The following is a 22,366-nucleotide window of genomic DNA, read 5'->3' as shown; positions in this document are numbered from 1 at the left end:
TGTGTGTGTGTGTGTGCGCGCACACACACACACACACACACACACACACACACGAGAGAGAGAGAAAGAGAGAGAGAGAGAGAGAGAGGACTCAAATGAGATTTTAGATTACAGTTCTAATTTGTTTTATTTGTATAGATAGTAAAATGGCTATTGTATCTATTCCTGTCTTACCAACCCTCTAATGAGTCCTGGTGTGAAATGTTGAAACTGTTCAGGACTTGAAGCTCTAGCGGCCACCCAGCCACCTGACACATGCTCAGTCCTGCCATGCCTGCCATGCCTGCCAGTGCAGTGATTACCTGCGCTCTAAGCGTGGTAAGCCCATAATCCCAGAGCCATTGCCGGGTTGCGTGTTTTCATCACTCTCTCATTCTCTTTCTCTGGCATCCATTTGTTTATTCCTTAATTCTCTGTTCACTTGTCCATCCATGCAGTTGTCTGTTGGTTGGTTCAATTCATTCCACTAGAATTCCCAACAACTCAATGGCAGAAATTGCCAATCACTTGCATTGTTGACAAGTCAGCCTCGTCTCCACTCTGTTGGGTCCCTTTAGTCTGCCCGGTGTTATTACACAGTTTTTCTTGTGAGTGATTTGTTAACTGAAGCAGTACCCCTTTCCCTGATAACAAAGATTGTGCAGCAGTTTGTAAGACCATCACCCTCCTGTTGGCCAGTTCCATCTTACAGTTTACATAGATGCTGTTACTGCTCGATAACAGGAGTGCAGGGGCAACATGGCAGCCATCCCATGCCAGCCAGGTTGGTTACCTGTGGCCTAGATGGTGGACAACTAGGTGTGGCCTTCTTAGATAACCTTTCGTTATCTGTAGATACCAGGAACCGTTGTATCACATACAAGTGTTACAATGCAGAAAACATTTTTTTCTGCTCTTGAGTTTTCTGAGAAAACTCTGAGAAATGGTGACTTCCTTGGTCCCTCACAACCGCACATGACACACAGAATATGTGATATGTGCTGCATGAGGTGAGGCACTGGGTTCCCAGGAGCACCTGTGAACAATTAACTAAGTGGTGACAATACCCATGTGGTCAGGTGTCACCATCAAATATCTGATCATAGGCTACAGCTACTACAGCTCAACACAGTTGTTCAATTCATATTTATTTATGTATGCTTGTGTGTGTGTGTGTGTGTGTGTGTGTGTGTGTGTGTGTGTGTGTGATGTAGCCATACATGATATCGTGCATGTGGAGCTGGCTTTGAAACCTTTACTTGGCTTTCAGGGCTCAAACTCAGACCTCCAGGTTTGCACAGCAGGCATCTTTAACCACTGAGCCGTCTCTCCAACCTCCAGGAAAAAAGAAAAAGAAAAAAGTGTGTGTGTGTGTGTGTGTGTGTGTGTGTAAATCCCAGAACCCTATAAACTTAGAAACTCTCATGGTCAAGAACTTTATAAGGCCTTTGCGGTTTCCTCTGTTTTGTAGAAACCGAAAGCAAGGTTGCCTATCTGTGAAGTGCTGTGCTGCATTCTGAGGCAGTGGCTCTTATGTACCTGTACCCCAGATCCATCTTCTTTATGCTTCTTGCTTGCTGCCCAGTGCAGGCTTCCTTCAGAAGACTTCTGTCCACAGAGTTCTGCTGGCATATCAAGAGTCTTTATGTTTTGTATGATCCAGTCTAGACTGCTTTCTGACGCTATGATAGTTTCAGAGTCTAAAGTAATTGTCAACATCACATACTAGCAGGTGAGAATTTTAGGCCCAAGTCCAAATTCACTCTTCAGTGGGAAGTTTGATGGGTGCTGAGTGTCTAACTAGGAATAGAAGAGACTCTAGCACCTAACTGGTCCAGGATGGCCATCTTGAGAGAAGCTGTGGATAAAGGGACCCTACTTCAGATCCAAGAGTCCAGCTTGGCCAGAGATGACTCTGTTTCAAGTGCTTTTATTATGGAGGGCAAACAGACTCTGCTAGGAAGAAGGGGTGCTGTAAGAAGGCCTGTGCAGGTGATACAGAGGCCTTCCTGAATCTCTGAAGTCATGCTGTGCATGGGCAGTTGGTGTAGGTGTTTGTCACCCATGATTGGCAGTAGACATTACCTCTTTGTTAGATGTGGTACAAAGCTAGGAAGTGGGGGTCACAGTAGAGCCAAGAAGTCTTCTATAGGGTAACGTTAACATTGCCAATTCGACAGAATGTGGAGTTACCTGGGAGACAAACCTAGAAGCTTCTGGGGATTGCTTTGTTCAGGTATTTTGTCAATAGTGAGGAAAAACACATGGGAGATGGGAGCCCAGTGTTAGGGAGCAGGAGAGTCAACAGGCACTCCGTACAGGCTGAAACTATCCCAAAGTCCTCGTGCTGAGTTCAGAGGTCAGAATTGCTTTTCAGGGTACAGCACCAAAATATAGGGTGCTCTAAAGTTTCAGTCCAAGCAACTCTCAGCCCCCTGCAGACTCCTACTCTATCCAGTGCATCACTGGTGACCCTGGCCTGCAACGCATTCGCTCTCAGGTTATGTGGTGAAGAGATTACAGCCAGAGAAGTCACTGGAGAGAGGGGAGATGTTAAAATCAACTTTATTTTTAACCTAGAAGCTAGATTTCTATTGATCTCTACCTAGGCTAGAAATTGAATCCTGAAGTTGATGATGTCTGTGAGTGTTGTGGAGCAAAGAGGAAATTGGTGTGCTGATAAACTAGTGATCACTTCCACGGCCTACACCAACGTGTTTTAGCTTCTCACTGACAAGAAAGCTCACGATGTGTCTAATGCTGGCAGTGTGCTCCTGCACGGTGACTCGGTCCTCTGGGTGGAAAGGAAGCCACTGTGTACTGGAGCTGTCTGAACAAATGTGTCTTTGCCTGACAGAGGTTTCACTTACACATAAGAGTAGTAGAGCTCCTCCCACCCCTTAACAAATGTCATTTTCTGACAGGTCTTTCTGACATGTTTGGGCCATCTGCAGTAGTCTAAGAGTAGTTATCCAGGGTCCCAGGATGTCCCCAGAGTCCACTGTGAGAGCCACGTAAGCTCTGCTTTCTGTCTCTATGGCAGAACACCTGATCAGTGCAGCTTAAGGGAGGAGGGGTTGCCTTGGCTCTCGGTCTGAGGAGTTACAGCAGGAGCACTCTAGGACTCCTCACATCTCAGAATAGAAGCAGAGGCAGGCAGGAAGTGGAGTCTGGGCCTTAACCTCAAGGCCTGTCTACCAGAGATCCATTTCCTCCTATTAGGCCTCACTGCCCAAAACAACACCATCACCTGGAGACTGCGTGTTCAAACACACAAACTTACGTGGGTGGTTCACATCCAAACCAAGCAGGGATGGTGAAGTCAAGGCTCAGGCAGGTCCGCCTCTGCACAGGGGTCTCTGAGGGCTACCCTGCAATTCTTCTGTATATGCATTCTCTGACGATTCCCTTGGACCTGTGGAACAGAGGTAAGGTTGAGCAGGTCTGGTAACTTCCATTACAGTCTATGTAGTTTGACATATTAGTCACGGGAGTCAAGAAAAGTCTTGCTCATTAGAGTTAGTGCTATGAAAGTGTCACTTAATAGCAGTTACATGTGTGTGCACATGTATGTGTTCACATGCGTGCCAGTAAACATGTAAATGTGGATGCACACGTGTGTAGAAACCAGAGGTCAACATCAGGTCTCTCCCGCAGTGTTCTTTGCCCTGTTTTTTGAGTCAGCGTCTGTCAGGGAACCTGCTGTGATTTGCTAGAGTAGCTGGTTAGTCAGCCTTGGGGTCACAGGTCTCCACCTCCCCTGCATTGAGACCTCAAATTCGTGCCACCTCCGGGATTTGGGGTAGGTTTAAGGGATTGAACTTGGCTCCTATGCTTGCACAGTGTGAGCACCTCAGTGACTGAGCTTCATTTGCAGCCTGAGAGAACAGGTAGCTCTTGTGGCAGAAGACTGTACATCTATCCCTCCCTCCCTCCCTCCCTCCCTCCCTCCCTCCCTCCCTCCCTTTTGCATTTGAAAAAGCCTCTTGCATAGGACTTTGAGATGTTTGGAGAGACTTAGTTCTGCTGTTCCTCACTCTGCCTTATGCACAACACTCCCCTCAAATACGAGGTGTGAGTGCGCATTTATGTAAGTTCTTTCTTCCGAGATTCAAGTTAAATTGAGGTGTGCTGTTGGCAGCTAGAGTCCACAGGTGTGAATTAAGTAGAGCACCCTAGTCTCAGCCATCCGCCCTCCCTTTGCAAGCGCAGGCCTTAGAAGTGTGGGCAGAGCCTTAGAGACTAGAGACGCACAGCCTGGGCTCCCCTGCACCGGGGGACCGCTCTCTGGAAGTGACAGCAGACACAGGTGTGGCCCTCCTACTGTAATGTCCCATTTCGTGACTTCCAGTTAGATCACTGGCCGTGTGGATGAATCTGCGGTCCCAGCGGGTGTTGAATCTGGATACAGAGCAGAATACTCATGAACTTAAGCTCTTTGGTAAATGTTTCCTCAAATTCCGTTTGCAATAAAACATCACAATCCAGGCAAATCTCAACTTAAATATTGACTGTCAAACTCAGAAAATCCAGAGAAATATAGGCTAGCTTATGAAGCAAGTTTGGCTTTGGTGGAAGGGAATGAAGTTAGAAGGTGAGGAATGGGGTGTGTGGTGGTCAGAGCCTCCTCTGAAGACAGCCTGTGCCTGTCTCATGGAGGCTTTTCTCCTGCTGCTCCCCAAGGGCGGCACTGACGCATCCTCAGGGTTGTGAGATACAAACCAGACTGCTCTGTTGGCCGGTTCTCTCTTCATGGTTGGAGCCATTGGGAATTATTTTAATCAGAAACCTTCCAGCATGGCTGCAGAGAGCAGCGCTCCGGCCGGCCCTCCACCCCGGTCTCCTGCCATGTCCAGATCATGCCTTTGACCCGGGATCTGATTGCACAGGGTGTATGTAGGTGGCTGTTTGTCTGTCTGTGCTTCGTGCCCTGTGGGCCTTCAAATCTGGTTTTCATGTCTTCTGGTTCTGATATTTTGGTAGTGTTTCTTATTAATTTTCTACCTTAACACACACACCCTTCTTTTTGGTGAAAGATGGGTGTTTTGTCTCTAAGTTCTTCGGAAGAGTACCTCAGTTTGCCATTCTACTGACTGGCTAGATATTTTTTCTAGACTTTAAGATCTAGTTATAATGTCTGTCAGTATCAGAGCCTTGGCTGCTCAGGGAGCTTCACTATAAGGACTGAGACATCCATTGCCTTTATGGTGGGAGTGGTCCTTGTTCAGTCTTTGGGGACAGGCTGAACTTACAGAAAGAACTGTGAGGCTAAGTCTCATCTTTCTCCACTTCCTACCTACTCAGTGTCACTGGCCTAAGTACCTGTCTTTCTGCAGAGCACTGAAGAGCCCTGCTTTCTAGGACCCTCTGTTTGCTCCCTGCCTGCTGGACCTCAGGGCCTAGCGTTGAACTTCTCATGGACTCTGCATTCACTGTGTCGGTGGGTCATGCTGGCATCTCTGACTGAGCCTCTGTGGGCTGTCAGGGCATGGTAACGTTGTTCCCTCTGTGTGTCCTGGTGACGTTCCCTCTGTGCGTCCTGGGGGCTGCTAAGCTCCTGCTGCTCCTCTGCAATGTTTCTGAAAGGGACTGGCAAGCCTTACTCCGGCATCTGCTAACGGGTGGATGTTCTTGGAGCAGCTCTTTTAAAGGGTGGCTAGGAGACAGTTTTTCACGTTGAGTGTCTGAGGGCACTGCCTTCAGAGGCTGACTGCTGAGCCAGCATGGCCAGTTGGGTGGTTGACACTGATGCCTGGGCCCTGGTGAACAATGTCTTGTGTCCGTGTCCAGCTCTGTGAACAATATTTGCAGCACTTGGGTCTGGCCATGACCTTGCCGTTTAATAGTGAGCAGGGTTGCAGCATCTCTGGGCTTTGATATCTCGTGACAGTAGGCAGAAGTTGGAGGAATACAGAAGGGCTTTGAAAACAACTAAGAATAACCCACAGCATCCAAAGGGCCGTGGTCCCTCCCACTGTGCAGCACTTCCCAACCCAACCAGCCTATGGTGTGTTGGCAGGCAGGAGAAAGCTACAATTGGATCTTTTAGAATCTCCGTCTGACTGTTGGCCAGACAGCAGCTGAACGGTTTTGAGCATCTAGGGAAGGATGCCTTAGAGCACATGTAAGGTGCCATCCTGTTAGGCCCCAGGAAGCACAGGTGCACGTGCAGGAGAGTCTGCTCCGCCATGAGCAGGCCTTGCCTGAGCCCTCCATCTGCTCAGCCACGAGCAGGCCTTGCCTGGGTCCTCCAAGAAGCTATAGTCTCACCGCCTCTTCTTGGCTCCACAGGGGCTGTTCAGAGCTCTGCCGGATCCCCATGGTGGAATACAAGCTGGACAGCGAGGGCACACCCTGTGAGTACAAGACACCTTTTAGGAGGAACACCACGTGGCACCGTGTGCCCACCCCTGCCCTACAGCCAGTTTCCAGAGCCTCACCTGTGCCTGGCACACCTGACCGACTCCAGTGCCAGCCGCTGCTGCAGCAGGCCCAGGCCGCCATCCCCCGGAGCACATCCTTTGATAGGAAGCTGCCTGATGGCACCAGGTAACACCACAGCCTCCCTTAGATACTAACTGAGCAGCCTGGCTGGTTCTGTGATAGCTTGTTGTGAGTTTTGGCAAACAGGGCAATGGGATAGCCTCAGTCACAGTGGTGCTCAGAGTCTAGCCTTGTCCTGTTGTCAGAGCAGATACCCTCTGCCCACCCGGGACACAGCTTTTAGAGCTAAATACAGTAACACGAGAAGGTGGTGAGAGCTCAGGGCACCTAAATTGCATAGGTTGTGTTTAAGACCAAAACAGTTGATTCTATGTGTAATTCCTGTCTAAACATTCCTGTGACCTACACCATAGAGATGTGAGCCTTTACTCTGGACACTTGATCCCTGAGGGCTCTGATCTGGTAGACCTGTCAATACACACCAGGAGCCAGGGTCTTGCTTGCCTATTGGGCTGTCCCCTGGGCCTCTCTGATGTATGTCCCTCGTCTGGAAAATAAGGAGGATGTAGACCCCGGCAGGACCTCCTAAAGACCACCCAGATCAGCATCACTGAAGGGCTTAGAACCAGGCACTACACACTGTAAACCTATACAAATATTTACTAGAATTAACAAAATGTGTAGCTCTTCTTGTCTGTTCTAGTTTATGCTCCCAGGAGGAGCAGGAATCTTTTAACTTAACATTAATCAAGTCATCTGGGCTCCAAGCCTCTGGACTTGAGGATCATGGGGTTTAATACGCAGCTTCCCTGCGCTCAAAGCACACACAGTAACACCTGGGGCAAGAGTCTGCAGCACCCCTCTAATCACATAGAACCTAGAGAATTATGGAGGAAACCAGAGGGGCCCTGCAGCCAGAGGGATCTTGGCGAGCATCGTCTCTGTCAAGTGACTTCTCATAGAGATTTGGAAAGTGATCTCTAGAATTACAGTAGGCAGCTGTGTGAAAGTCGGTGGTCGTGCCACATTATAGCTTTGCTCCTGCTCACTTGTGCACTCGACCCAGATGTGATCTGCACTAGGCTCTGTGTAACAGGTGTAAGTGGTGTCTTCTGACTGTACACTCCCGCCGCATGCCTGGTTTTCTGTCCCCTGGAGCCACCATTGTGCCTTCACCTTCAGAAAGCAAATGTCCCCAAATCCACACTCCTTCCTGTGATGGGTTTCTGTCATAAAACTGAGAAATCTCGGGCTTCGCCGATTCTCAGATTATCTCCCTGATTGGTTCCATTGCACATTGCTTTGTGAATGGACATAGGGAATTTTTTGTAATCAGCACAAGTCAGAATGGGGGGAGGCTGGACTGAGATGTCCAAACCCTGCTGCTCTTCTTCCCCTTTCAGAAGTTCTCCCAGCAACCAGTCATCATCTAGCGACCCAGGACCTGGTGGGAGCGGACCCTGGCGGCCACAAGTGGGCTACGATGGGTAAGGCTCCTTCCTGCCTTTGTCTCCCCAGGGGAGCCTGTGTCTGTACCTGGGACTCATTCAAATGCATTCCTGTGTGTGAGCTGCATAGAAGGCCACCTGTAACAAGCACTTTTAGCAAGTGCAGAGTTTTCTGATTAAATCAGAGGCTCACACTGTAGCCTATGCTGGTTTCTACCTCATGATAATCCATCTGTGTGCTGGGGTGGTAGGTGTGTGTGCCACCATGCCCTGCTGGGAAACTCTGTTTCTGTGACAGTGTTCCTGGGTCTTCCCTGTTGGGTTTTTTGTTTTGTTCTGACATGGAATGGACTTCTGAGCACAAGAGAGTAGATCTGAGGACTTTGTGGATGGGAACTCTCGGGAAGTTCCCCTGACTCAACCTGCTAATAGGAGACAGCTCCTGAGAGCCAGAGAATAGTTTATCATTGAAGCTTCTTCACTCCCTGTTGGAGAAGCAACATAGCAGCCACCTGGCTGGAGAGGCCTCCTTGGGAGGAGCCTTTGTGATTTGTGTCATACCCCAGGAGTCAGGAGTGTGGGTACAACTGGAGACCCTTGTGAATACACACACGCATGTACACACACGTACACACTGACCTTATGTGGGACTCTTGAGGTAGCATGTAGCACAGCATTCAGGTTTTAGATGTGTGTTGTGGTGACACAGTCCGTCTATGGTAGTCAACAGCTGGGCCCTTTTGTGGACAAAACACAGTCATCCATGGAGGCCTCAGCTGGCATGGACAGAAAACGCCTGTCCATGGAAGAGCATGGCAATCATGGCACTGTCTTCAGGTGCAGAGCAGAACTCCAGGCCAGGCATTCTGCTGTCCAATTTGGATACCATGCTTTTCATCTCACATGGCAGACAGAATTCTTCACAGCTAAATAGCAAATCCCTTTTCTAAGTGAAGCCATGGCTAAGCAAGGAGAGCAGAGCCTCGATTTGTTCTTATATAAATGGGAAGCCTTGTGTAGTCTCAGACCCACGGTGGACTCAGCTCATGGCATTACACGGCAGCACAAGCACATTGCCTTCACTTCCTTCATTTCTAAGATTATGTTTTCCTTTTTCCAGTTCCCGTATCACACAGGCCATCAGGGCAGAGTCTAGACTGAATCAGGTTTTCTTTTCTTTACATGCACTAGTGTTCAGATGTATCAGTGCCATGCGCTTTAGTCAAAAGTAAGGCCGATCATGTGCTCCACCAGAGCTGGAGGACTTGCGGCCTTGACGCTGGTGGTGCGTGTTTATCTGTTGAAGCTTGCTGTGTGTCAGACCTGGTGAAACAGCATCCTTTTCCCTGGAGAGATCGACCAGGATACTGTGTTTCCACAGTCAGGGGACTGTTTCCTAGGACAGCATCAGCCCTGGAATGGTGGTAGCCTCTGTAGGAAACCTCAGCCATCTCATACCTGATCCGTCCTGTCCTCTGCTAGCTGGCGGTGTCAGAAAAGAATAGCCGGACTCCCTCTTTGCAGGTGCCCATCACCCCTCCTGCTGGAGCACCAGGGCCCAGGCTCTGTGGAGTGCGATGGAACCGGGGAGCAGGAGGACCTCTTGGAGGGAGGCAGGCTTCCAGGTAACACAGCCCTGGGGACCGGGCCTCCAGGGCCCCCCTTGACCTGTACTTTCTCCCTGTCTCCACTCATTCACTTGGACAACCATAGTTGATGAGTTTCTCTGTGAGCCATGTGAGGTGCCTGTGGGTGGCTGGCTGGTTCTGGGGTAGCTATGATTATAGCATGGCTTCAGATAACTGGTTATAATGCCTGGAGAAATCTGTCCCTCTGTGTGGGGACTCTGCTGCCTCCCGTGTGCTTGCTGATAACCTGGGAAGTCATAGTAAAGTTTCAAACCATCAGAACCCTGTCTTCCTCCCTCTTGCTAACACTGGAAATTGTGTGCTCAACTCTCTTTAATGTCACAGAAACCAAATGGCATGGCCCACCTTCCAAGGTCCTGAGCTCCTATAAGGAAAGAGTGCTGCAGAAAGACGGAAGCTGCAAAGAGTCCCCCAATAAGCTATCTCATGTAAGTCCTCTATCTACGACCGATCGCACCTGTAGCAGGATTGATGTGTGTCAGCATATAGAGGGTGGCACAGCACACCTGTCCATGGTGCTCTAGAACATGGGATGCATCTCAGTACCCAGTAGGACTACATATGGTGTTTCCATGCTTGAGAGTGTGGGGTACAGCCCAGCACACAGTATGGCAGCATGTGCCCACATGTGGTGTTCAGTGCTGTGTGGGGTTCAGCCCAGTTCAGAGTAGGGCAGGGAGTGATTGAGAACATAAACACATTCCAGCACACAGCAGGTGGCACACCTGTGGCAGGGATCAGACACGTGTTATTTTCCACAAAGGACACTCATAAAAGAGGATAAAAAGAGAAGGGAAATGGGTAAGTTTTGTTTATTTTCTCAGTTCATGAAGGACCACGGAAAGACTACAGCAGATTCCTGCTAAAGCCAACATGCACGTCACCCTGCCAACCTCGCTGTTCACGGTGATAGTGATGAGATCCTGCCCCCAGGGTTAGCTGGTCAACCATTTAGCTACTTAGTGGGACAGTGCAGTAGTGGAAACAGAAACAGTCCCTCTCGCCAGAGGAGCTGCAGCAACGTCCCTCTGCTGATGTCACTGAGATGTCCGTAACCATAGCAGCCCAGCAGCCTGCTGAGAGTCCACTGACAGCAGGTTCCTTGTTAATCCCACAGACCAGCTTATCTATACCATAAAATGAGGGGAGTCCTGTAGGAGAAGCAGCTTTCAATGAGACTCCTTACAAAGGAGCTGCAGTTGGGTGGTTTGAAAATGTGCAGGTGAAAGAAACTTACAAACTCCTGGGCAACACTCTTCCCTCCCCTTGGCACATCAGTGAGCTTTGCAGTTCCCCTAACTGCGCACAGCCATTCTTCCTGCAGCCACAGCCCTGACCTGGCCTGAGCCACTTCCTGAGTCCACTCACATCTGCGTCTACAGACGTCCAGAGTAGTTCTGTAGAGGAAGACAGGCTGTGGAGGGGCCAGGTTGAAACCAGAGAAGCCAGGATTTGCATAAAGGTGCAGGAGGATGGAGAAAAAAAGAGAGATGGCCAAGCCCCTAGGAAATGGCCTGGACAGGAGCATTGTCCCGGCTCCAAAGCCCTGGTCCTACTGGTTCTCGAACTGGGACAGCTGAGTCGGTCTGGGCACAGTGACAGAGAGGATCTCTTCTGTCTTGGCATTGGTCTTCCCTACAGCATGGGTGATTTTCAGACAGTTAGTCTGGAATCTTCCTCTTGGGACTTCACTTGGCTTTAGCTCCCTGAGAGCCTGCGTGCTTCTTTGCAGGGCACTTCACAGTTGCAGAGTCCTTCTCTGCACAGGAGGCATGTGGCACTATGACCTCAGAAAGCACCCAGGGACTAACTGGACGTTTTACCATTATGACTCAGACCTGGGTCTCCTTCACCAAACTTGGAGTCTTTAAGAGAAATGCTATACTGACTGTAAATGGCAGGAAGTTTATAAATGTAAACTGATCTCCTCCTCTGCCTGAGTTTTATATCCTTCTCCATCTATATAATCCTTGTCAGTGACATTTGTGTGTTATACACCAGTGATTGACTAAAGACAGGATGCTAAGCTCCTGTCAGTGATGGAGGAAGCAAGAGGCAGGACCTCTGCATGAGACCAGGCAGAAGCAGACAGATCCCTGGGACTTACCAGCTGGAAGTTAAAAGTCAAAGATACTGACTCCAAAAGGAAATAGACTGGTACCCAAAGGAGCAAAGCACGCACACACACACACACACACACACACACACACATACACACACACACACACACACAAACATCGACACACATGTGTATACACACACACAAAACTAGGATATTGAGAAAATCCATTTCTATATCTATTGCTGACTTAGGGAGCACATAAAATTCAACCCAAGCCTTGGCTATAGCCTAATGTTTGGGGTGATCAGTATATGGGGGTTTACCCAAAGGCCGTCTGTCTATCCTCTTCTCCAGATTGGGGATAAGAGCTGCTCCAGCCACTCCAGCAGCAACACTCTGTCTAGTAACACCTCCAGCAACAGTGATGACAAGCACTTTGGGTCAGGGGACCTGATGGACCCCGAGCTGCTGGGACTGACCTACATCAAAGGCGCGTCCACCGACAGCGGCATCGACACCACGCCGTGCATGCCAGCCACCATCCTTGGCCCAGTGCATCTGACAGGCAGCAGGTCCCTGATGCACAGCCGGGCTGAGCAGTGGGCAGATGCTGCTGATGTCTCGGTAGCTGACGATGACCCTGCCAAGATGTATGCCCTGCATGGCTATGCCTCTGCCATCTCCAGCAGCGCTGCTGACGGTAGCATGGGTGACCTCAGTGAGGTCTCCTCCCACTCCAGGTAAGCCAGCATACGCCAAACTGCACCTGCAGTATGGGTGGGGCCTGAGGCTGTCACTGCTAACTGCCCAGCCATCTGATCCCACAGAGAGTGCTCATCTCCTGAACTCTGCTATTGAGTTGTGTGTCTCTTGCCTCCCCTCTCAGCCTGTGACCCTGATATCTTTTGATAGAGAGCTGCAAACCAGTTAATCTTCAGTGTCTGTCAGCCATGTCCACCCTGCAGGCCACCTGTGTCCCAGGTTATCTGTGAATGCATTGTGACTCACTTATATATGAAGTATCTCACCATTCCTGTCAGAAACCGTTGTAGACCCTGGAGGAGGGAAGGCACAGCAGCAGCTCCTTGTTGGGGACTCACCTCACTCCCTTATGTAAGCTTGTGAACACCATCACACTATCTCTGTCCCTGAAGCCTGATGGCAGGCCATGTACTGCAGGAATTTGGTTTGGGGTCTGTGCATGAACATGTGCACATAGTAAATTGCCCACAGAGACCAGAAAAGGAGTTGGACCCTCTTGAGTTAGAGTTATAGGCAGTTGTCATTCATCCAGTGTGGGTGCTGGAACCAAACTTGAGTCTTCTGGAAGAGCAGTAATCACTCCTGAATGCTGAACTGTCTTCCCAGCCCCCAGTTGGGATTTTTAAGTAAGTGTCTGACTAAGCCTGATGGTGCAGGCCTATAATCCCATCTACTCAGAGGCTAATCAAGGCTGCCTGGGGCATATTCCACTTAAAGGTCAGCTTGGGCGTGTTAGTGAGACCTGTCTCAAAATTAATTGATTTGTTTATGAAGTATCTCGAGGCTGTGGTGTATGCAGCCCCCCAGTGTTGGGGGTAAAGAGGAGCTAAATATAAGGGGATTTTATCCTAAATATAGATACAGAATACATGTCTGCGCATGGTTTTGTACTCTGGCTTGACAGCTGTCTATCTATATGCTGGTTTAAAAGCTGATAATTTCAGGTTTCTGGGTTCTCTTTGCGAGACTCAGAGAAGAGGCTCGTGTGTCAGTGTGTCTCAGTGTGTCTCATCAGGGGGTGTGGCTTCTGCTCACCTTTGCTCCCTGTCCCTGGTGCTGTCCTTCCAGGGCTTTGGGTCACTCTCCAGCTTTTCAGAGCTTCCAGTCACAGAGCATAGATGGACAAACCACAGTGGAACAGTCCTGTGGGACCTAGAACTCTGAAAGGCCTGTCCCCAAGGGGTGGTGCATGCCGGCCCCTGGTTTCTGGTGACAGGCCTCTGCTCCTGAGCAGTGGACACCAGAGAGACCTGGAGCCCCCCTCTGCCCTTTCTTGGATATCACTGAAGAACAGTGCCCGCCATGAGTGCTGGGTATGACCAGTAAGGTCGACCTACGTCCTCGTAGGACATACAACCAAGGGGTCACTCTCTGTGCCACTTTAACTCATGGAACCCAGGCAGGCCAAGTGACATTGCCCCACACCGGGTGCCCTGTCTTTATTTCCCTTGTGGCTAAAACTTATTGTCATTTGCTGGCTGTGTTCATGGCTATCTCCTGGTGAGAAGGAGTTCTTCTCTAATGTCTACAGAAGGCACAGGTCTCCCCTGAGAGGTCCCTATACTGGTTAGGAAAGAAGGGTTGATTTTGGTTTGTGATTTGAGGGATATAGTCTGTCGTGGCGGGGAGGACTTTGGAAGGAAAAGGTCACGTGGTGTCTGCAGTCAGGAAGCAGAGATGAACGCTGGTGCTCAGCCCAGTGTCTCCTCTTTATTCAGTCCAGGACCCAGTGTGTGGGATGCTGCTGGCCACATTTAGGGTGGGTTTTCAACATATCTCAGACAGGCACACCTGTCACCTCAGAAATCACAGATCTAGTCAAGTTGACAAAACCAAACATCACACCCAGCACCCATGTGTCTTCTGCACTGTCCTTGGCTGTAAACCACCATGGCTGAGGTGGTGCCACTGAGGACAACTAGGACTTCTGCTGGGTGTGGGCTGCTAAGCTGTGGTGAGACAGCCACCCTTCCAGGGAAGAGGACAGGAGCCTGGAGCTAGCTCCTGTTGACCAGGACAGTGGGAACAGAGGACGGGGCTGTGTGCCAAGGAGACATTCCAGCTGCTTGCTTTTCACTAGTGCTGTTCAATGCAGCTCAGTGCGAGATAACATTATATTCAGAAGTCACATGAGTTCTAGTTCCTGGATGATTCCCACCCTCCTCGGAACTGGATAAAAGTTGGCATTCTGTAAAAGCCACCTTGGGGTCTTGTAGCCCTGCAGCATCTTTTCAAAGTTCAGGCCACTTGTAAGAGACCTGGTGTCAAGAGTCAAGGTACCTCAGGGACTCGTGGAATCTGTATAGCAAAGAGTTTCGTGTTACTGCTAAGTGGAAAGTGTTCAGTGTTCTTGGACACTTGCCTTCAGTGCACGCCCTTCATTAGGCAAAGAAAGGGAGTTGGGGGGGGGGGATTTCTACAGCAGCTGTCTATTAATACGACAGGCTAAGGGACTAGAAGCCTATGAGGAGCTGGCCTGAAGCACCTCTTTGGCCTAGGGTTTTGTACTTATGAGACTGGAGGCATGAGCAGCTGAGTTGAAATTTGAGTCACTGAGTGGCCTACAGCTTGCCTGCTCTTTGCTGTAGCATTTCCCCCAGTTGTATTTCTCAGCTTGCTCCTGCCACACCCGAGCGTGGGGAGCCTCTGGACACAGAGGCTTCCCGTCCAGCAAGCTATGTGGTAGAGAGGTCACCTGCCTTCCCAGCCCAGTGGCCAGGGACCACACGTCACTGCTGTATCTGCTATGATGCCACCTTTGGCTGTCTTCACAGTGGCTCGCAGCACTCAGGAAGCCCTTCAGCTCACTGCTCCAAAAGCACCGGCTCTCTGGACAGTTCCAAAGTCTACATTGTCACTCACGGCGGCGGTCAGCAGGCACCTGGGGCGGTGACAAAGCCTTACCACAGACAAGGAGCAGCAAACAAATATGTCATTGGCTGGAAAAAGTCAGAAGGTAGCCCACCACCCGAGGAACCTGAAGTGACGGAATGCCCCAGGTAAATCTATAACCATAGTCATTGTACACCCTTCCTACCATCTCTGTCTGTCCATCTGTCTGTCCCCTGGTTAGGGTTATTGTTGCTGTGATAAAACACCATGACCAAAAGCAGATTGGACAGTAAAAGAGTTTGGCTTCTACTTCCACATCACTGTTGATCACTGAAGGAAGTCAGGACAGGAATCCACACGGGGCAGGAACCTGGAGGCAGGAGCTGATGCAGAGGTTGCTTACTGGCTTGCTTCCCATGGCTTGTTCAGCCTACTTTCTTACAGAACCCAGGACCACCAGCCCAGGGATGGTACCACCCACAATAGGCTGAGCCCGCCCTATTGATCACTAATAAGAAAATGCCTTACGCCTGATCTCATGGAGGCATTTCCTCAGTCAAGGATCATTTCTCTCAGATGACTACAGCTTGTGTCAAGTTGACATAAAACCATCCAGCACAGAGTACAGTCATGTGAGTCCAGAGGACACCCTCTGATGAGGCCCTGCAGGTGCTGCCTGCCTTCTTTGAGAACAGGGCCTGTCATTGACCTGGAACTCAGGCCAGTGTGACTTGCCAGCCCTTGGGCCCCAGTGACCCTCCTGTCTCCATCTGCCCAACATTGAGGTTACAAGTGCAGACCACCATGCTCAGCTGTTTACTGTGTGCTGGGGATGGGTGCAAGGCAAGCATTTCACCCATGGGGCCAGCTCCATTCTTGCCTCTGCTTTAAACACTTTAAATGTTGGGATTTATGTTTCCGTCTTTAAAGTCTTCACTTTATTCTGATGGTGACGGTGGTGGTGGTGACAGCAGTGGCGGTGGTGATGGCAGTCGTGGTGCTAATGCTTGTGGTGATGTGCAGAAGCTGCGGTGGCATGTGTCGAGTGATCCCCTCCTTCTACCATAGGAATCCTGGGCTGGAGCTCAGCTCATCAGGCTTGGACTTGGAGAAGGCAGGCCCTTCACCTTGAACTCGGAGAAGGCAGGACCTTCACCTGCTAAGCCATCTCTGTAGCCCTTGGCTTTTATTGGTAGCAGAGTATAAAGCTCTGCTGTCTTTGACTCTGTATGCAGAAAGCTGCCTGCAGTAGAGTCGTGGTGACAGCTGGTGGTGGTGTGGCGTAGTCTCCATGGTGTCTCAAGGCCAAGAGCACCATCAACCCCACAGTCAGAGAACACAGAAGCAGGAACACTGCCTGCTTGTTTTGTGGAACTCTTGAGGTTTGATTGGCAGGTAGGGGGTGGGGGGGCAGATATCCTATGTTCGTGAAAAAAAAAAGGAGGGAAAACTGAAGGTCTGGTATTGTTCAGAGTAGCCCAAGAAACCCTGACTTGTGCTCTGCTAGAGGAGCGTGCCATGGTGTAGGTGTGGGCTGTGTGTGCGGTGTGTGCCTGTGAACACACAGCTCATAGGATTGCGCACACAGCTCATGGGAGCCTGCACAGACTCTTGAAGAATAACCTTAACTAATGTGCCTTGGGCTCTCCCCATTGTGATTTTGAAGATAGTGTCTGTCACTGGCCTGGAGCTTACTAAGTCTAGACTGGCTGAGCAGTGAGCCCAAAGATCTGCTTGTCTCTGTCTCTCCAGTGCCAAGCTGACCACCAATCTGGCTTTTTTTAAAATCTGAGTTCATACTAACTGAGCTATCCCCTCAGTTTCAAATGCTTTCTGGACTTTCATCTGACTGCCAAGGGACAGCTTATAGGTAGACTGCAGCTCCTCTGAACCTGTGTTCTGGTTTATTCCATCAGGATATATGGTGAGATGGACATCATGTCCACAGCCACTCAGCACCCGGCAGTGGTGGGAGACTCTGTTTCAGAAACTCAGCATGTCCTATCCAAAGATGACTTTCTGAAGTTGATGCTGCCGGACAGCCCCTTAGTGGAGGAGGGGAGACGGAAGGTGAGTGAGTAACCACGAAGGCTTTGGTGCAACTCCAGGTGCTCATTTGCTCCCCACAGCCCTTCCTGTGGTCCACCAACAGCCCGGTGTAGAGTGGCCATCACCGCTGCCTCGGATGTCAAGGTTTGGTTTGTTTATAGTACTGAGGGTGGAACCCCAGGGCCTCACACATTCTAGGCAAGAGCTGCAGCCCAGCCCTGGCCCTTGCCACTAGCAATTCCTTCAGAGACAAATGAGCTGAGGAGGCTGGTGTGGGGGGCCATTGTGTTCTTGGAGTTGCTCTGAAAGCCAGGCTGGCTCCCCTCGGGTCTTGGCTCTGGCTATGACCTGTTACATTAGCTTATGCAAATGGGTCCCTGTGTGCTGATGTGATAAAGAGTAGGTCAGTAACTGTCCTTCAGGGTCAGGGCTCTGCCAGGAAGTGACACACAGGAGCCTAGCATGGTACCTGGACACAGCCGGCCCTCAAAGGTAACCAGTGAGGCCACACTGCTTACCTCGCCCAGGACCTCCAGCCTATGCCCTGTCCAGGTCGGCCTGGCAGACTGTCTGCTCCAGAAATGGATAGAGATTGGTTGCAACCACATCTATCAAGCCTTGCATTCTGCCACACAGAGCTGCAGCTCTCAGCGACAGCCTCCTCACACTCAAGTCAGCGGTGCCTTCTCAGTGAGGAGTTCACGTCTTTGCTTTGCTCCTCCCAAGTTCTCCTCCCTAATTCACTTCTTAAAATAATGCAAAGCAGGAGCTGCTAAGCCTGATGACCTGACCTGGAGAAGACAGACAGACTGCCCTCCACCAGTGTACCAGGACTGTCTGTGCCCCACACGAGTGAATGAGTTTAACAATGCAATGTTTACAATAACGCAGGGTAATTAAAAAGCATAAATAAGCAGGCCAGTCACTTCTCTTTCAAGTAGCTGAGACTGGTAGCAGACTGTGGAGCACACGTTAGTGTCTGGTTCTAGAACAGACCCTCTCCCACTTGTAGTCAGGCATCTGTGCTTCCCAGGGCAAGTGAGGCATTACCTGCATGGCAGTGAGCACCAGTCTGTGTATCTTACCGCAGTTAGCTGCCTTGTGTTCCTGGAGCAGCAGTGCCATCAGACACTACGCCTGTCCCTGTCCACTGTGATCTGAGCATCCACACTCAGCTGTAAAGAACTTACTGGGGTGTGAACCGGGAATCTCGCCAGAATGTCTCACAAGGAGCCTTTTCTCAACGCTTCTTTCTATCTGGATCCCGGCTAGGGAACTGTGTGTGCTTGGGTTCAAAGGCAGATGACCCCACAGCAAGCATCATCCCAGAATGGCTGAACTTGTGCTTGACATGTGTGTTTTCTTCTAAAACAAATTACTTCCCCAGTGCCAGTGAGCAGATCGAATGAGTAAAACATGGGCAATAGCAGGGCCTCTAGCCTGCTTGCCACATCCAGAAATGTTACTGGCCGCTCTGTGTGTGTTAGAAACAGTATTAGAGTGAGACGATTGGGGTTCAGTGCCACAAAAGTGCTGCAGGTTCGGTCGAGTCCCTGCTTCTTTAATTGGAATTATTTTAGTGTATGAGGGTGGACAGCAGAATCACTGAGCCTTCCAATTCTGGGTTGTAGTTCATTCCAGATACAATCAAGGTGACAATCAGGAATAACCACCACAATCCACCCCTTGTCAACCAATACAAAATAACATCTCATGTCCACATGAAACAATAACGAGGCCATGAATACACCTAACATGATATAACTATTTCTCGTACAATCTCAAGCACATTTGTAAATATACAATAGGCCAGTGTCCCTTGGGAACATTCTTTTAGTGTCTCTACTTAAATACCAATTGATGCTAAAGAAATTGGAAGAAAGACAAATGTATTCTTAGCAAAATAAGACGGAAGCATCCATATTACTTTAAAATCCTCGTTTCTGCAACTGGTTCCATGGCCTTCGCTGGTATTTATAACAGTGATGTCAGTGCCTTCCTTATAGCTGGTCATACTACTTTCATGTCTCTTGCTGTTACTTTAAAAGAAAAAAACTGAGAAGAGAAAAGGGGATTTATTTCATCTTGCAGTTTCAGATTACAGTCCATAAGTGTGTGGAAAGCAAGGCAGGACCCTCAAACAGCTGGTTTACAGCACCCTACAGACAAGAGCAGAGAGAAGTGGGTGGATGCTTGCTTGCTTGTGCTCTGCTCAGTTTCTCCACTCTCCTGCACACAGTTTAGGCGCCCATGCCTAGGGAATGGTACCACCCACAGTGGGCTGAGTCATCCCTCATCACTTAGCTTAAGACAACCTCCACATACTTGCCACAGGCTAATCCAAAGTAGACATTTGAGACACTCTACCCAGGTGGTCCTAGAGTTATGTCAGTTGACAAAGCTAACCCTTGCAATGGTTTTGTCCCACTAACTGTAAATTCAATTTCCAGCAATTATACAAACTTTTGCAAGTGGTAACTTTTAAGTGAACAGCAGAATTTACTGGATTTAAATTACTTCTCTTAAGCATATTTATATGGCTCTGGAAATGTCAGTGTTCAGAATTAGTTTTGTTATTTAGACTCAGTTGGACATCCCTGCTGTCTGTTGGTGAATATTAAAATGTAGTCATTTCTAATCACCATCCATCCACAGTGTGTGCTTCTATGAATATCAGTTGCCTGAAAGATGGCCTTGCGTATTTGCAGGAGCGCTGGCCTCACTACAGCTCCGTGTCTAATCTGTACTAGTATTTCACAGAGTGTCAGAGGAGGGGACTCTGAAACCCAGGCATGGTCCAGGAGCCTTTCTGCATGCTTGACTTTCCTGAACCAGCAGAAAACTCATGAAAGCCATAGCACAGGCAGACAACCCTGACTGCATATTTATCGTAGCGGTTTGATCTAGTTTTGAGACAGTCTTGGTATGGTAGTCTGGCCTTTACTTGCCATGTAGCCCAAGATGGCCTTGAACTCTCGGTAGTCCCCCTGTCTCAGCTTCCCACGTATTCGGAGTTATGGATGGGCAGCACTACTCAGACCTTCACATTGTCAATGTCCCTGCCTTTATGACCCGGAGTTTCCTTCACATTGCTAACATTCCTGCCTTTATGACCCCTAGTTTTCGTTCTACGGGAACGTGTCTCCACGGAGGTCGCTGTACCGAACACTGTCCGATGAGAGCGTGTGCAGCAACCGGAGGGGCTCTTCCTTTGCCAGCTCACGAAGCTCCATCCTAGAGCAGGCACTGCCCAACGACATTCTGTTTAGCACGACCCCACCCTACCACAGTACGCTGCCTCCAAGAACCCACCCTGCACCCAGCATGGGGAGCCTACGGAGTAAGTGAGGGCTGTGTGGGAGGACTTGCGGGGTACCTGTGGTTCCATGTGATCCTCAAGGTGGATCCAGGTGTAACATGGGGTGCGATGTCAGCTGTTTGGCACTATTTCCTTGTCTTCTAAACCGTTTCTAAGTAGCAGACTTCAAGGTGGTTTACATTAGACATTATTATCAAATACTGTTTTTACTTTATCTCTGAAGGAAGTGATGTGTAGACTCTGTAACTTTTTCAAAGAGGAGCAGTGGCATAGGGTGGCTTTTCAGGCTGTGCCAAGCATTCTTATCGGTTCACTTCATGGTCCTGGTAGCAGGGGGTAACAGGTAGGTGTTGGGACACCCAGCTACAGCTTTGTGGCCTCTGCATGTCACCTCTGTGGCCCTGTGTCACACCACACCATGCTCACAGGTCAGATTTTAAAACTGTAATTTTTAGTGTCCTGTATATCTGTGTGCACACACATGCACGTACACACACACACAGGCACATATACATGTAGAGACAGAGTCTCTCACTGAACCTGGAGTTTGCCATCACAGCTAGCCTGTCTGGCCACCCATTCCCAGGGATGGAATTGTCTTGTCTCCCCTGCTAGCACTGTGGTTAGAGGCAGGCACCAGCACACTTGGTTATTTTCATGGCTACTGGGGACCCAAACTCATGTCCTCATGTGTGCACAGCAGGCATTTACCCATGGAGCCATGTCTGCAGCCAGAGTGTGATGGTTTCTATGCCCGGCTCCATTCCTGCTGCACAATAAGCCTGGCAGTTTAACTATAAAGACATATTCAGGTTGTTTGTCAAATTTCATCATAGGGAGAACTATCTTTAGAACCAGTTTCTGCAGTGTATATAAACATCCCAGGCTATCTGACATAAGGCTTCTAGTAGTGTCTCACAAGCTGGTCTGAACCTCACCCTGTGCAGTGCTCAGTGTGGAGCATGGTACCTGCCTGTTATAAAGTCTCTGAGTTTCCAAATAGCAAGGCAAAAGCTCAGACAGACACCTCTGTCCCTAACCCCCACCCCACCCCCACACTGCCTCTTTTAAGACAGGGTTTTGTGTAGCCCAGGATGGCCACTATGTGTCTCCTGAGAGCTTTTGTGAAGCTCTTGAAGTTCTGTTTTATGCTCTTGTTATTTTTCCGTTTCCCACATACAAGTGGGTTCTGTGTTGCCAGGGTTTCTATTCAGCCCTTCTATTGTTCCCCTATGAGAGACACAGGGTCTTAGCTTCGGTGTCTTAAAATAGTGGTGGTGATGATGGTGGTGATGGTGCTGATGGTGCTGATGGGGATAAACTCCACTTCTTAGCTATTAGGTTCTTACAAGGACTGAGCAGAAAATGCTGTGGTTTTCATGTGTTCTCTGCTCCTGGGAGACTCCCTCCCTAAGTGTGAGGTCCCCTGTCCTGACCTCATCCCAAGCAGCATTGCACTTTGGTTACAGCGGAGCCCAGTGATGCAGCGCTGCCATCCAGGCCCACAGTCCCTGTGTACGGTTTCACACTGTACAGGCCTGACAGACGGACGGTCAGTAACACAGGCCTGACAGACAGACAGTCAGTAACACGGGCCTGCCTCCGCAGTGTTGTACAGAGAGTTTCACTGCCCTAAAAAGCTAGTTCCTTGAATATCCCTCCTACCCTCCTCCTGTGGCAAGTCCTGGTCTCTGCGGTTCCTGTGTTGCTGCGACGCCCGGTAGCTGGAGTGTGTGGCGTTCATGCTGCCTTTCCTAGTAGCAGCAGTTGAGGCAGCTCTAAGCCTTTCTCACCTATGAATCCTTTCAGAACTGCCCACAGC

The 22,366-nt window shown here is 49.6% G+C and overlaps 1 protein-coding gene across 5 annotated transcripts in view; it reads left to right on the top strand.

Annotated features, from left to right (window-relative positions):
* Sipa1l2 (signal-induced proliferation-associated 1 like 2) overlaps positions 1–22,366 on the top strand; it is a 151,796-nt gene that overhangs the window by 110,035 nt on the left and 19,395 nt on the right. For all 5 annotated transcript variants that reach the window (NM_001357372.1, NM_001081337.2, XM_011248389.1 and 2 more), the window contains 8 exons: positions 6,271–6,528; positions 7,827–7,910; positions 9,396–9,496; positions 9,845–9,948; positions 11,937–12,322; positions 15,119–15,343; positions 17,093–17,246; positions 20,346–20,565. In NM_001357372.1, the coding sequence (NP_001344301.1) occupies positions 6,271–6,528; positions 7,827–7,910; positions 9,396–9,496; positions 9,845–9,948; positions 11,937–12,322; positions 15,119–15,343; positions 17,093–17,246; positions 20,346–20,565 (1,532 nt within the window). The remainder of the gene's footprint in view (positions 1–6,270; positions 6,529–7,826; positions 7,911–9,395; positions 9,497–9,844; positions 9,949–11,936; positions 12,323–15,118; positions 15,344–17,092; positions 17,247–20,345; positions 20,566–22,366) is intronic.

This window comes from Mus musculus, chromosome 8 (assembly GCF_000001635.26).
Source record: "Mus musculus strain C57BL/6J chromosome 8, GRCm38.p6 C57BL/6J".
Classification (NCBI taxonomy): Eukaryota; Metazoa; Chordata; class Mammalia; order Rodentia; family Muridae; genus Mus; species Mus musculus.
Note: the sequence above shows the minus strand (reverse complement) of the source record. Positions and strands in the feature narration are given on the sequence as shown.